At 44.9% G+C, this 14,164-nt stretch overlaps 1 protein-coding gene across 3 annotated transcripts in view; it reads left to right on the forward strand.

Annotated features, from left to right (window-relative positions):
- EYA2 (EYA transcriptional coactivator and phosphatase 2) overlaps positions 1–14,164 on the forward strand; it is a 262,330-nt gene that overhangs the window by 76,743 nt on the left and 171,423 nt on the right. For 2 of the 3 annotated variants that reach the window (XM_007446931.1, XM_007446934.1), the window contains exon 2: positions 4,494–4,612. In XM_007446931.1, coding sequence (XP_007446993.1) covers positions 4,504–4,612 — 109 coding nt within the window. In that variant the 5' untranslated portion in view covers positions 4,494–4,503. Of the gene's footprint in view, positions 1–4,493; positions 4,613–14,164 lie in introns of those variants that run through there. The other variant, XM_007446932.1, reaches the window with a different exon arrangement.

Below are 14,164 nucleotides of genomic sequence, written 5' to 3' on the forward strand. Positions count from 1 at the left end.
CCAACAGTTTGGCAAAAATTAGAAAGCTGGACAATGCCAAGTGTTAGCAAGAATTTATGAAATTAGAACGCTTATGCACTTCTGGTGGGAATCTGGATTAGCACAGGAATTGTAAAGAACAATCTGCTAGTACTTGGTCAAGTTCAGTTCACATATACCCAATGACACAGGAATCCTCCTCAAATATTTATACGTTTTAAGAATGTGTATGTGTGTGTGTAAGCACACATATATAGGTACACATTACATATATTTTTTTTGATGAAAATATTCATTGCAGCATTGTTTATGGTAGCTGAGAGATGAAGGCATCCTAGATGTTCATCACTAGGGCAATGCATAAACACAGTAGAGTGGGTATGCAGTATGGAATTCTAGCTACAAGCTGAACAACCATCCGGCAATCTATACACATTATAAAATCATGGTGCAGACTGGAAAAAAAATCCCCATGAACAGAATGAGGTCTCATGCATAACACTATTCATGTAAATTAAAACACATGTCACAGGACTTCCCTGGTGGTCCAGTTGTTAGGACTCTGCACTTCCAATACAGGGGGCACAGGTTCGATCTCTGGTCGGGGAACTAAGATCCCACATGCCTCACGGCACTGCCAAACACACAGACACACACACACACACACACATCACATAAACAGTATAGCATCACTTACAAGAGGACATATTTACATATTTAATACATTAGAGGCATTGTGTAGGGCGGGGTGTAGAATGAAAATAAATAGGAATTCTAAAAAAAAATTTTAAAGAAGCTAGTTGCTCAGTTATAGATTTCATCTCTCTCTCTCTCCTTCCAAGTTCCTGTCTTCCTCCATCCCTTCCTTCCTGTCATCCTCCGACAGATGTTAATCGGATGACAGAATGAACAAGATTCTGTATCAGATGTCGTGGGGGAAATAAGGATGATTTCCACGTTGGCCTGGCCCTCAAGGACCTTAGGCAGGGCCCTTGGTCAAGACACCAAAGCTTTAGTAGCAATACTCAGTCCTAGAGTTAAAACTCACAGACACCTTCTTATTCTGCTATAACATCAACACATGCTATTTCGATGTGCTCATTGCTCTTGAGGATGACAACAGTACTCAGTAAAATCATAAGCTATGTGACTAAGGCCAGAAGTGTCACATTGCTGTTTATTTCCTCATCCGGCTTGTCTGATGACACATAATCCATGGGGCTCAAATGCAAAGGCCTGTAGAGACCAGGTGGAAATACAAGGAAATGGAAAAAGAGGGTCAAATGTAAGACACTAGGGAGTGGTGGGGACTGTGGTGAACTGGAGCTCATATGCCTTGACCAGATTGGGCAGCCAGCTGATAGGTGCCATGCGGGAACCTGTCAGTATGCTTCCATTATTCAAGAGAAGCTGAAACTCTAGATTTTTATGTGAAATCGCCTTGTTTTTAAATATTGGCAAATATTTCAAATATTTTTAAACCCTGAGGAGGAGGAAAAACAATTCATTTTATTTTTAACCAGATTTGGTCATGTAGCTAACAATTTGCTGCCTTTAATACCCGTACTCATAGTGTCTGGATGTTTAGAGACCAATGTAATTTTTTACAACGTTGTTTATTTTTGAACCTTCAGTTATTTTGAACCTTCAGTATACACCCAAAAGGATGAAGGGAGTGAGTTTGGATAAAATGCAAATTTCTGGCAGCTACAGTCAGAAAATAGGTTCAACGTCTGCTGTTTGCCAAGCTCCATACAATATGTTTTGACATATTAAAGTAAGGAGATACCAGGGCCTCTTTCTGGAGTGCCTTGTGGCATTTGGGAAAGAGAAAACCCATGTATACATGGGAACACTTAGGACCCAAATGTTCATCAGCTATAACATAAAGACTTCAACACTGGAAGCTGATTTGTGTGGAATTTTCTCATCTGATTAAAAACTATATATAAAGTACTTCCTATATGCAAGTCCTGGGATAAGTGATTTCTTTCTTTGTTAAAAATTAAGTGTTTCGGACACACAGAGCTGAAGAGTAACCCTCTGACAGTACGCCCACCACCTTGCTTATAGACTAAAAAACAGGGGGTAGCAAACTTTTTCTGCCAGATATGAAATATTTTCAGCTTTGCAGGTCTCCATGGCAACTACTTTACTCAGAAGTTGCAGCGTGAAAGTAGCCACGAATGATACAGTAAACCACCAAGCAGGGCTGTGTTCCGAGAAAACTTTACTAAGAGACACTGAAATTTGAATTCCACATAATTTTCGCAGGCCGTGAAATGTTATCCTTCATAGGATTTTGTTCAACCATTTAAAAATGTGAAAGCCATTCTTGGTTCATGGGTCACACAAAAACAGATGCTAAGCTGGATTTAGATGGGCCAGAGTTTGTGTCAACCTCTGAACAACATTGGTGCACAGCTGAAGCCCCAGGGTACCTCTCCCCAAATTGCATCCCCCAGTGATCCCTAGCTAACCATTCTCTTGAAATGGGTGTCTATCATTCTTATACATACTGTTATCTTTTTATTGCTTATGTCTGTATCCCTAAAGAGTGTATAATGTTGATTTGTATATTTTGAATTTCACAGAAATGGTATCATACCTTGGGTACCCTTGTGTCTCATTGCCTGGTACTTTGTTTGGCAGTCTGTCCATGGTGCTGAGTGGAGCTCCAGAGCAGTCTTTTTCATTGCTGTATTGTATTCTATTGTGTGACCATTCTGCCTGTATTCTTCATTCCTGTGGTAGTGAATGGACATTTAGGTTGCTGCCTGCTAAGTCCTTTCCTTACAGATCTCATCTCTTGTCATCTTCACCATGACCTTGTTAGGGAGATACTGATAATCCCCACTGTCCAAATGAGAAAACTGTTGACTTAGAGCAGTTTGGTAACTTGGTCAAGGTACTGAGTACTGAAATGGAATTTGAATCCACAACCGTTTTACAGTGGAATCTGAGTTTATAACCATGTCGCCATCAGTCGGTACACTGTGTTCTGTTAGCACGGTGATAAACATATCCTGCCAAAGATGACCTTAGATACTGATTTGCAGTGATTAAACTTAACCTTTTGCTGAGGACAACTTGAATTAGTGGCACACGTTATTGGTTGTAGTTTAGTCCTTTGAAAATCACCATGTCCGATGTTGTGCATGTTAACCAGAAACCTCACTCCCTATGTGTGACATCATATGGTATTTGTCTTTCTCTTTCTGACTTACTTCACTTAGAATGATAATCTCTAGGTCCATCCATGTTGCTGCAAATGGCACTATTTCATTCTTTTCTATGGCTGAGTAGTATTCCATTGTATATATATACCACATCTTCTTTATCCATTCGTCTGTTGATGGACATTCAGGTTGTTTCCATGTCTTGGCTATTGTAAACAGTGCTGCAGTGAATGTTGGGGTGCATGTATCTTTTAGAAACAGAATCACAGACATAGAGAACAGACTTGTGGTTGCCATGGGGGAGGGAGGGATTGGGAGTTTGGGATTAGCAGATGCAAAGTACTATACATAGAATGGGTAAACGACAAGGTTCTATTGTATAGCACAGTCTATTAAATATTAAATTATATTAATATTAAACTATATTCAATATCCTGTGTAAACCATAATGGAAAAGAATATGAAAAAGAATGTGTGTGTGTGTGTGTGTATATATATATATATATATATATATATATATATATGTATAACTGAATCACTTTGCTGTGCAGCAGAAATTGACACAACATTGTAAATCAACTGTACTTTAATAAAATAAATTTAAAAAAAAAGAAACCTCATTCCCTGACCACAGTGGGTAGGAATTTAGGAGGAATAAATACTGACATAGCACAAGAGTTGGAAAAGTTTTCAATGAAAAAAGAGAATGACCCAGGGACTTGTCCCTGTTCTTTCCCACTCCTGCCCACAATAGCATTTATCACGGTCATGGGTAATTCAGGAGCTAGTGTGTTCTTTCTTGGTAGGGACCGCAGTGCTGGGCTGTGGGCCTCTGCTGCCTAGAGGGACTTTTTAAGTATCGATGACACCTTTTGAGCCCTTGTCCATCTGTACAAGTGACACCATGTCCATTCTCTCTTAACTACAGTCAACTCCACCTTCTCTTCATGCCTCTGGCTTTTAGGAACCCAATCCTCTCCCTCTCTACCTGTTTCTCCCTTCCTCTACTGGAAAATCTCCCTGGCTCGTTGCAGCTCGTTCAGATGACATTTAAGAGAGACCCAAATAAAATTTTTCTAATGACAAAATACAATGGGAAGGAGGGGAAAGTTTTAATCAAGTGGGTGTATTCTCCAGAGGGGAGCAAGCACTTCATTTCAATTCCTCATTTCCCTTTGATGGAAAGTTTAGTGAATTTTTATGATGTAGAATTTATAAGATGGCTGGGTTTAGGTAATCAGCTTTAATATTTATACTCCTAGGGAAAGCAATAGGAATCATTAGTAAGCATGCATAATTAATGAATAAATTATATTTCCCTTTGTTTTCTTTCAGGTACAAGGAAATGCTAGAACTAGTGATCTCTCCCAGCCTTACTGTAAACAGCGATCGTCCGGGTAAACTGAAGGTTAACTGTGCCGACGCTGATGTCTGGACTCTGAGTGACATAGAAGGTAGGCCCCCTGCTGTGCGTTTTGGTGGGCCCTGTGGTGATCCCCGCTCGCCCCACGGAATATGGTAAGGGACGGATAGCCTTCGGCACACATCCTCTCACAAGTACTGTCGTTATGACAATTTCTCCTCCCACCCAATTAGATTGTTGACTCTGGACCAAAACTTGCGCGTACGTTGCTAACAATTTTGTCATTAGAGGTAAAGTGTGCTTGTTCCTGTTCTGAATGTCCTGTCTCGGTCTCCAGTTCCAAGAAATGCTGACACCTCCATACACGCTAGTCAGTTTTGGGTGTATTCCAGGCCCAGGCCCCAGGCATGCCCTGCAGGCTCTGGGGCTGGACCTCTGAGTTTTCTCTTGCCATCGCCACATCCAAGCAGGCGTCTTGTTTATGGGGGTTTGACGTTGGGACAAGAACTCATCTGCCTTTTGCTTTCAGGTTGGGTTGCAGTCAAGGAAGCAGAGGAGAGTTAAGCTGTTTAAAAAACTATTGGCAAATGATGTAGTCAGACTAGTTTTCAGTAGACAATTCCAGCTATTGTTTGCACTGTTTGTGATCTGTCAGCCTTCCTGGTAGAGCGCAGAGTTACTTAGCAAAAGGCATTAAGCTATTATGTTTAACCATTGGGCTTAACCCTTTGTTTGAGCAGCTTTGGGATTTGCTATTGGTGTTCTGAAACTCCCAGCTGTCTCTCCTTCACTGTCTGTGTTTGATGCCAGCTTATGGGGGCACAGTGCTATGTAATTGTCATGGAAAACCAAAGAGACGTGAGTCTAGTTGAATATAACATCAGAAGGAATTTGCTTTTAAGCAACTCCAGGCTCTAGGGAATAATTACTGCCGTCACCAAGATAGCAGTAATAGTCTTGTGTGCTGGTCATGAAGCTGGAACAGCCCTGCTAAAAATACCATCAAGAGGGTCTGGGCTCCTGTGATCAGAACACCCTCGTTCCTACTGGTCCTTTGGAGCGTCTGTGTAAACCACCCTGGGTTCTTTGAGAGTTTGAGATAATTTATTGAGCCCTATTCAAAGACAGTCATCCTTTTCCTTCTGAGTGAAGGTACCAGTCAACTACAGACTCTTCATTTCAGAGCCAGTAGAGACAGGAAAAGGCATAGACTGCCGAGGGAGGAAGATCCCAGGGTGACTCCCAACCCCACTGCTTCCCAGCCAAATGATCTTGGGCAGATTGTTTAACCTTCCTGAGCCTCAACTTTCTCACCTGCCAAATGGGGGCAGAATCATGACACTTCATAGGATGCTTACTGCAAGGATCAAATGGGGTGATGTTATGTAAAGTGCCTGGCACACCTTGAGGGCATTGTAAATAAACTTATTATCCCATTGAATCAGATAGCCACAGGGAACTCAAAACCATGATTGCAAACTGGCTGCCAAGCCCGGCCCTCAGGTATGTCTTTGTTTGGTTTATACTGTGCTTTAAATAAAAGTGAACTTGTAAAAATTGGGAGAGCTCACATAAATATCTGGATTTCTAGTTTCTCTTGAGATGCCAAATTCTTTAGAAGTGCTGGGCTCGTGTTCCTACCTGGCTTCCACTAGTAGGAGCTGAGGGGCAGCTGTCAAGAAGATGAGTGCCTGCCACTTCCTCTTGTCCTTCGTTTTTTGTGAGCAACTACTTTGTCCCAGGCACTATTCAGAGCAATAGAAATTGAAATTAATTCTCCTCCTCCTCCATCACTATCAAAGCAAACTCTTGGCACCTGCTATGTGTCAGGCATTAAAATGTACTAACTCTTTAGTGTCTGCAACTCTAAGAAGTGGATACTCATTTTACAGATAAGGAAACTGAGGCACAGAGAGGCTAAGTAACTTGTCTGAGATGACAGTTAAGCAACAGCCAGAATTTGAACCTAAGTAGTCTGACTCCAAAGTCTGTTTTCCTAATCAGTACACTGTACTGTTTCTCATGTAATTATTACACCCCTATTAGGCTATGAGCCCATTTCACAGATGTGGAAGTTGAGGCCTGGGGAGTTGAGTAACCAGCTTAAAGTCATACAGCTTGTGGCAGGGCCAGGAATCAGACCCAGGCACTCTGGCTCCAGAGTCCTCACGCCTAAAGTCAATAATCACTTTCTGCAAAGATCTTAAGGGTTTGCAGACCCCAGATGTCCATCCCGCACAGTGGTGGCACCCACAAACACATTGTCTGCCTCCTTTTTGTGACTTGGAGCTGTCTGTACCCTTTACTGCCCTGGGGCAATCTGAGGCCAAGGCTAAGGCTTTGGGGGTGAGCAATGGGGCAGAAGGAGGTTGCTTCCAAATTCAGAGCAGGCAGGGGGCTGGCAGGGTCAGGTCTCTCTCTTTCTCTCTCTCTCTCTCTCTCTCTCTCTCCCCCCCCTTCCCTCCCTCTCTCCCCTCTCCTCTCTCTCTCTCTCCCCCTCTCTCCCCCTCTCCCCCCTCTCTCTCTCACTCATGCACGCGCGCGCACACACGTGTTTCTTTCTCTTGATTGTTGACATGGGCGGTGAGCTCCAGGACTCTGCAGGAGACATTCCACCCTAGTTGTGGCCTCAAGTGCCAGACTCAGCTGCCCTTCCTGCCTGGCCTCTGGTCTCCCTCCTCCTGGGCCCTTCCTTCTGTTACAGAGTGAATGTTACTGAGTGACTACAAGGGTCCAGGTCCAAGGAGAACCCCAGTAGCCATGAGCCATGAGGCCTACACTCCAGGGGGTTCTGGGGTGGGGTAACGTGGACCCCAAAAACCCCCCTGTGGCTCCCATTGCATTTCTGGCTCTGCCTCCTACCAGTTGTAAGTCTCCGGTCTAGGGACCTAACCTCTTGGGGGCTCATTTGCCTCTTGTGTTAAATGGAATAATTATGCCACCAACCTCATAGAGTTGATGGGAGGATAAAATGACTTAAAGTATGGAGAGGACTTGGTGTTTTAAAAAAGTATAGAGTAAGATCTAAATTCCTTCCCCTTGGCCAAGTAGCCTCTACTTTTTTTTTTTTTTTTAATTTTTTTTTGGCTGCATTGGGTCCTCACTGCTGTGCTTGGGTTTTCTCTAGTTGCGGAGAGCAGGGGCCAGTCTTCGTTGCGGTGTGCGGGCTTCTCATTGTGGTGGCTTCTCCTGTTGCAGAGCACAGGCTCTAGGCACGTGGGCTTCAGTTATTGTGGCATGTGGGCTCAGTAGTTGTGGCTCACAGCGTGGGCTCTAGAGCACAGGCTCAGTAGTTGTGGCGCACAGGCTTAGTAGCTCCACGGCATGTGGGATCTTCCCGGACCAGGGCTCGAACCCATGTCCCCTGCATTGGCAGGTGGATTCTTAACCACTGTGCCACCAGGGAAGTCCCCAAGTGGGCTCTACTTGCCTGTCCCCGCCAGCCTCTCAGACTCATCTCTGCCCCATCACCTCTGCTCACTGGACCCAGCCCCTGGCCTTATTTCTTTTGCTCTAACTCATAAGCGTGATTCTGCCATCAGGGCCTTTGCACTTGCTGTTCCTCTGCCTGGACCAGGCTTCCCCCCATCTCTGCAGGACCATCCCCTCATCCTTCAGTTCTCATCAGAGAGGTCTTTCCTATCAAAAGTAATCATTTTTTCATTCATTCATTCAACAAATGTTCACTCAAACGTGCCCGTCGTTGTTTTAAGTACTAGGAAGGCAACACAAAACCCCTGCCTCTTGGAGCCCTGCCTAGGGTGCTGGCAGGACAAGAGTCTGATGACAACAATAGATATATAGCATGTTTTATACACACACACACACACACACACACACACACACACACACAAACATAAAATATATATATATATATCAAAATATATAGCATGCTGGATGGTGATATGTACTAAGGGGGGAAAGCAGGGTGGGATGCGAAATGCAGCAATATGGGGTTGCAGTTTTTGTTAGGGTGGCTAGAAATGATGTCACTGGGAAGGTAACACTTGAATAAAGACCTGAAGGAGGTGTGGGCGGGCACTTCTTGGTCACAGGGAAGAAGAGCCTTAGGAGCAGAGAAGATAGCAAATGCAAAGGTCCTGAGGCAGCAGCGGTTCCAGAGCACTGAGAAGCAATAGGAAGGCCGATGTGGCTGGACCCAGTGAGCAAGGGGCCAGGGACGGGGAGCTGAGGTCAGGGAGATACCCAGGGTCAGACCATGCTGGACTTTGTGAGCCATTGGAGGGACTTGGCTTCTACCATGAGTGAGATGGGAGCCGTGGTGGAGGGGTGCGGTTGGGACCAGATGAGGGACAATCTGATCTACAGATTGACAGGCTGCCTCAGGCTGCACATGAGAACGGATTGTGGGTGAGGACAGAATGGGAGCCCGGGTAGCAACGAAGGCGTTACAGTAACCCAAGTGAGAGGCCAAGGTGGCTTAGATGGGGTGGTAGTGATGGAGTGGTGAGAACAGGCCAGATTCTGGATCAGGTTTGAGGGGAGAGCCAACAGAACATTCAGCCACGGTATTTGGTTTGTTTAATATTTTCTTCATATTCCCACTCTCTGCCAGAAGTTATGTGTTTATTCACTTGCTGTTTGTCTGCCTCCCCACCAGAATGTAAGTTCTCTGAAGGCAGATCTTGCCCACTTTATGCCTACGTATCTTGACCACTGAGAACAAGGCATGACGCATAGTAGGTACTTAAAAAATAGTTGTTGATAGAAAACAAAATTATGGTTACCGAAGGGGGAGAGGGGTGGGGATAAATTAGGAGTTTGGAATTAACTGATACATACTACTGTATATAAAATACATAAATAACAAGGACCTACTGTATAGCACAGAGAACTATACTCAATATCTTGTAACAACCTATAATGGAAAAGAGTCTGAGAAAGAATATATATATATATATATATATATATATATATATATATATATGAGTCACTTTGCTGTACACCTGAAACATTGTAAATCAACTGTACTTTAATTTTTTAAAATGATACTTGCCATATTAAAAAAAAAAGAAATACTTGTGGAAGGAATGAAGACAGAAGACAGAGCACTCTGCAGGACTATAGGACAGGGTGATTGAATGAGTGCTACCCTCTGTGAGCCCCCCTGTGGTATGACATCTCACAGCCTTAATACATGCTATGTCCCCTGCCTGCAGCACCCTCCCTTTCCTCTTTTTTTTTTTTTAAGACAGTCCAATTTCTGGTCACCAGGTAATACATAAATACATGATCCTTATAAAAACTTGAACATTAGGCCAAATCCCCCTTTGCCACATCCACCCAGTCTTAGTCGTCACCTCCCCTCCCCAGCAGTAACCACTGTTTTGTGTTCCTGTTATGGAAGACTTTCTCTATGCATTACATATGTGTAAACGTATATTTCTATAATTTGAGTATGTATATTTATGTCTCAAATTCTCTTGTGCATCACAACCACCTTGGAAGTTCTTTTGGCACACCGGTTGCAGGGCCCCATCCCCGGCATTTCTGATTCTGTAATGGTTTGTGGTGGGGCCCAAGAATTTGCGTTTCTAACAATTCCCAGACAGCGCTGATGTTGCCAGTCCAGGGACCAAACTTTGAGAACCAGCCTCCAGGGCTGGTTTTAAACCTGTGCACGTTGGACTCTCCTGGGAAGTTTTTTAAAAAATTCAATGCTCATGTCCAGATCTTACCCACAAAGAGTCTGATTTAATTGGTCCAAAGTGTGACCCAGGCAATGAAATTTTTTTAAAGCTCTCCAAAGGCACCCAGTACTGTGCACCCAAGGTTGAGAACCATTGCTCTAGGTGGTGAATTCCTCCAGGAAAAAGACGATTTTTTATTCCTACATATGTATTTAAATTTCTGTTCCTAATTAGCAGACAGCTCAGTGTCTGGCTCATGGTAGGTCCTTAAAAATTATTTATGGGTGGGTAGGTGGGTGAGTGGGTGGGTGAGTGGATGGACATTGGGTGGATGGCTGGGTAGGTAGATGGATGGGTGATGGGTGGGCGGTGGATGAATAGAGTAAAACCTTTAGGAACCACAGATAACCTCAGATTGATATTGCCTTTGAATCCTTAGTAAAGTTTCTTTAACTTCCCCTTTGCCTCATTTTCCATATCTATAAAGTAGAGAGAACAACTTCCTTGTTGAGTTGTTATGGGGAATAGAAGAGATAAGGCCCAAGTAGTCCCTAACAGAGTGCCTGGCTTGTAGGAACCACTTGAGAAATATAAGCTATCATTCATTACTATTTAAGGGAAATTTGGATTTGAATTGTATCCCATCTTCTGGAAGGAGGAGGGAAAAAGTTATGGAACTAAGAAAGCCCAGCTGAATCGAGAAAAAATTATTTTCGTTTGAAATGCAGACACATTGTGCAAAAGCTGAGGCTATAATCTCATTAAGTGTTTCCTCCGAGAGGTGAAATCACCTCCCGGCAGAGCAAGCTGGGCTGTCATCCTCACGCAGACTGCCTGCCCCTCCTCTGCCCTGGGCATGATATGGTGTAATTTCCAGTTTCAGTCTCACCGGTTCTAGCCAGGGGCTGGCAGATTTTCTTTCATTTCACCCAAGCCAGGTTGAGCTGCCCAGAGCTTTGCCCAGGTCTGGCCTGGGCAGCCACAGATCAGTTTCACCTTTCCCACTTTTAAGCCTTTCTCAGCCAGCTTCCTGGGGGCCTCAGCACCCAGAACGACCTCTGCCTGTGGAGCGCACATGCTGAACTCCTAAAACAGTGCTCCCTCCTGCTGTCGCTGACACTGGTCTGAGTGCTGTTTAAAGCACCCACACTAAGAAGATGAGCTGATGAAATTTACAGACACGCAGCTTTTGTAGCCAAGACCTTCCTCAAGACATCTTGCATTAGAAATTGTCTCATCTCATGGGGGATCAGTTAGAAGTGGCCCCTGGGATCCAATTAGGCAATATAACAGTGGTTGCTGCTTTTAGAATCATTAGCGTCTTAATCCTCCCAGTGCGAGGTTAAAAAAAAAAAAGTGTGAACATTGAAATTGGGCTCACAATTGAAGTGGCTGAAGCAAGGGCCCCAGGAGAATAGAAGACTAATAATAGCTCCTGTGTGTTGAGCAGTTACCATTTGGCAGGTACCCGCCTCGTGCGATCCTTGTGACAGCCCTGCAGGGATGAGATAGTACCCCATTTTGTGGATGTGGAAACTGAGGTTTAGAGAAAGGAAGTGATGGGCTCAGAGCCACACAGTTACAGTGCAGCAGAGTCAGGATTTGAATTTGGGTCTGACCCCTTCAGCCCACGTGCTTTTCTTTTGGAAGCAACATTAAGATAACAAATTATGAGATTTGGACTGTAGATCTGGTCCACAGTAGGTGGATGTGAGCATTTGTTGAATGCATGAATGAATGAACCAGCTGTGTGTGTCGTTGGGTAAGTCACATCACACAGTCACGCACACACACAATCACACAGTACGCGTGCACTCACACACACAGACCCCAGCTCTGATTTCCTCATGTTACAGCAGATCGTTTCTATTCCCTTCTTGTCCCCAGTGTGCATTTGAGTTTGTGAATTCTGGAATGGAGATTTATTTTTATGAACCCAGAATTGGGACTTTTTCGTAATTTGCAGTTCTTTATTAGCCTGTGGTCTAAACCCTCGCTACTCAAAGTCTGGTTTCCGGGCCTGCCGTGTCAGCATCACCTGGGAGCTTCCTTGACCTAAAGACTGGAGTCTGCATTTTTATAAGATCCCCAGGCGAATCCTGTGCATATTAACGCTCCAGGTGCTCTGCTCTGTATCATCCACTTCCTTCCTTTGCACCTTGTTATCATTGTAATTAAGTACTTTCCTTATCTAGTTAAGTATTTGTTTACCATCTATCTCCCCCACAAAACTGGAGGGTCCATGAGGACAGGACCTCTGACTGCTTTTGCTGGCACATGGCAGGCGGTGAATGAATGAATGAATGAATGAACGAATGAACGAGCTTATCCTGAGGCTCTGGCCATCTGTCTAGCTAATCTGTCTCCCTTCGCCCATTGGAATCTGGGCAGGAGGAGGGGCTTAGAGTTTTAAATTCACAAGTAAATGGAGGAGGCTCTCTGCCCCTCCCGGCTGCCCCATTCTATGTGCTAGCCACATCCCTCAGAGACACGTGGTGAAGCTTGAAATAAATAGATTTGACTACATTGAGTCAGGTCACCAGGGCTGCTTTCACCACTGGCAACATGGATACAAGTTGCCATCAGTGATTCCGCCACTGACCCCAATCTTGTTGATCAAGCAAGTTCAATGGCACTGCCAAGTTTGAGAACAGGAGCCTGTGGTCAGTGGGAAGGGCATCTCCATCCACCAGGCACCAGATCTAAGCAGTATCAAAGGGCTGCTGCTTCTACTGCATGTGGTATCTTCACCACCCTGAATATGCTTGGGGCTCACTTGAGGACTGAAGTCAAAGGGTCATCTGCCCTTATGCTGAGGGTTCCATGTTTGTGATGGAGTGACCAGGAGAAGTATGACCACTCCCCCTAGATTGCCAGCATGCCCTCTGGGTCTGTGACACTGGCATCATGGAAGGACTCATGACCACAGTCCACGCCCTCTCTGCCCCTCTGGCAAGCTGAGGTACTATGACTGTGCTGCTGTCCAGAGCATCATGCCTGCATCCAATTGGCATTGCTGTGTCTATGAGCCAGATCATTCCTGAGCTGCATGGGACGCTCTGTGGCATGGCCTCCCATGTCTCCACTTCAGTGTGTCTGTCTGGCTCTGACTTACATTTGGAGAAAGCTGTCAAACACAACAGCATCCAGAAAGTGGTGATGCGGGCATCTAGGGGATCACCGAAAGACGTCCTGGGCTACGTTGAGGACGAGGTTGTTCCTGCGACTTAAACAATGATGCCCACTCCTCCACCTTTCACGCTGGAGCGTGCGTTGCCCACACAATCACTGTCAGGCCCATTGCCTGGTACGCAGATGACGGATGGCTCTAACTGCACCTGGGCCTCCTGGTCCACAGGACCTCTGCGGACTAACAGCCCTGAACCACAGCAAGAGCTTCAGAGAAGAGAGAGGCTCTCTGCTCTTGGGGAGTCCCTGCTCCACCTTTGCACGCAAAGCACTGAGCATGGTTGTCCTTTACACAGTCCCACCCCAGGTCCCTGAGGAAGGGAAGGAGCTTGGGGGCCCTACATTGGTACGGACCATCAGGAGTCTCCATGAGGTCTGTGCCATCCTTGCCAGCGAAGAAAGGAAGAAGAAAGGGAGGGAACGAAAGGGAAGGAGATTATTCTATATATAATGCATTCATTTTCCAGGTTCTCAATTCTCCCAAGTGTCCCAGGATAAAAAAGTTAAATGTGATACCAGTTTAAAAAAAAAAAAAGAGCTTTTCAAAAATCACACGGTCTGCAGAAGGAAAATCTCTTAGCACTGACTAAATGCCTGTTTCTTCCTTGCACAGTCTTCCTGGGGGTTGCTGGGGTGGAAGAGGACCATAGGTTTGCACAGCAGGAGAGGGAGAGCTGCCCTAGTAGGGAAGGCTGATTGCATAACAGTTCAGAGGAACAGAGGAGGGGGAGCGAGGTGAACATGCAAATAAGGGTGCAGAGGTTGGGGGCTGGGGGAAATGCTTGCTTCAGATTTCTAGAATG

The sequence above is a fragment of the Lipotes vexillifer genome, unplaced genomic scaffold (assembly GCF_000442215.2).
Source record: "Lipotes vexillifer unplaced genomic scaffold, Lipotes_vexillifer_v1.1 scaffold565, whole genome shotgun sequence".
Classification (NCBI taxonomy): Eukaryota; Metazoa; Chordata; class Mammalia; order Artiodactyla; family Lipotidae; genus Lipotes; species Lipotes vexillifer.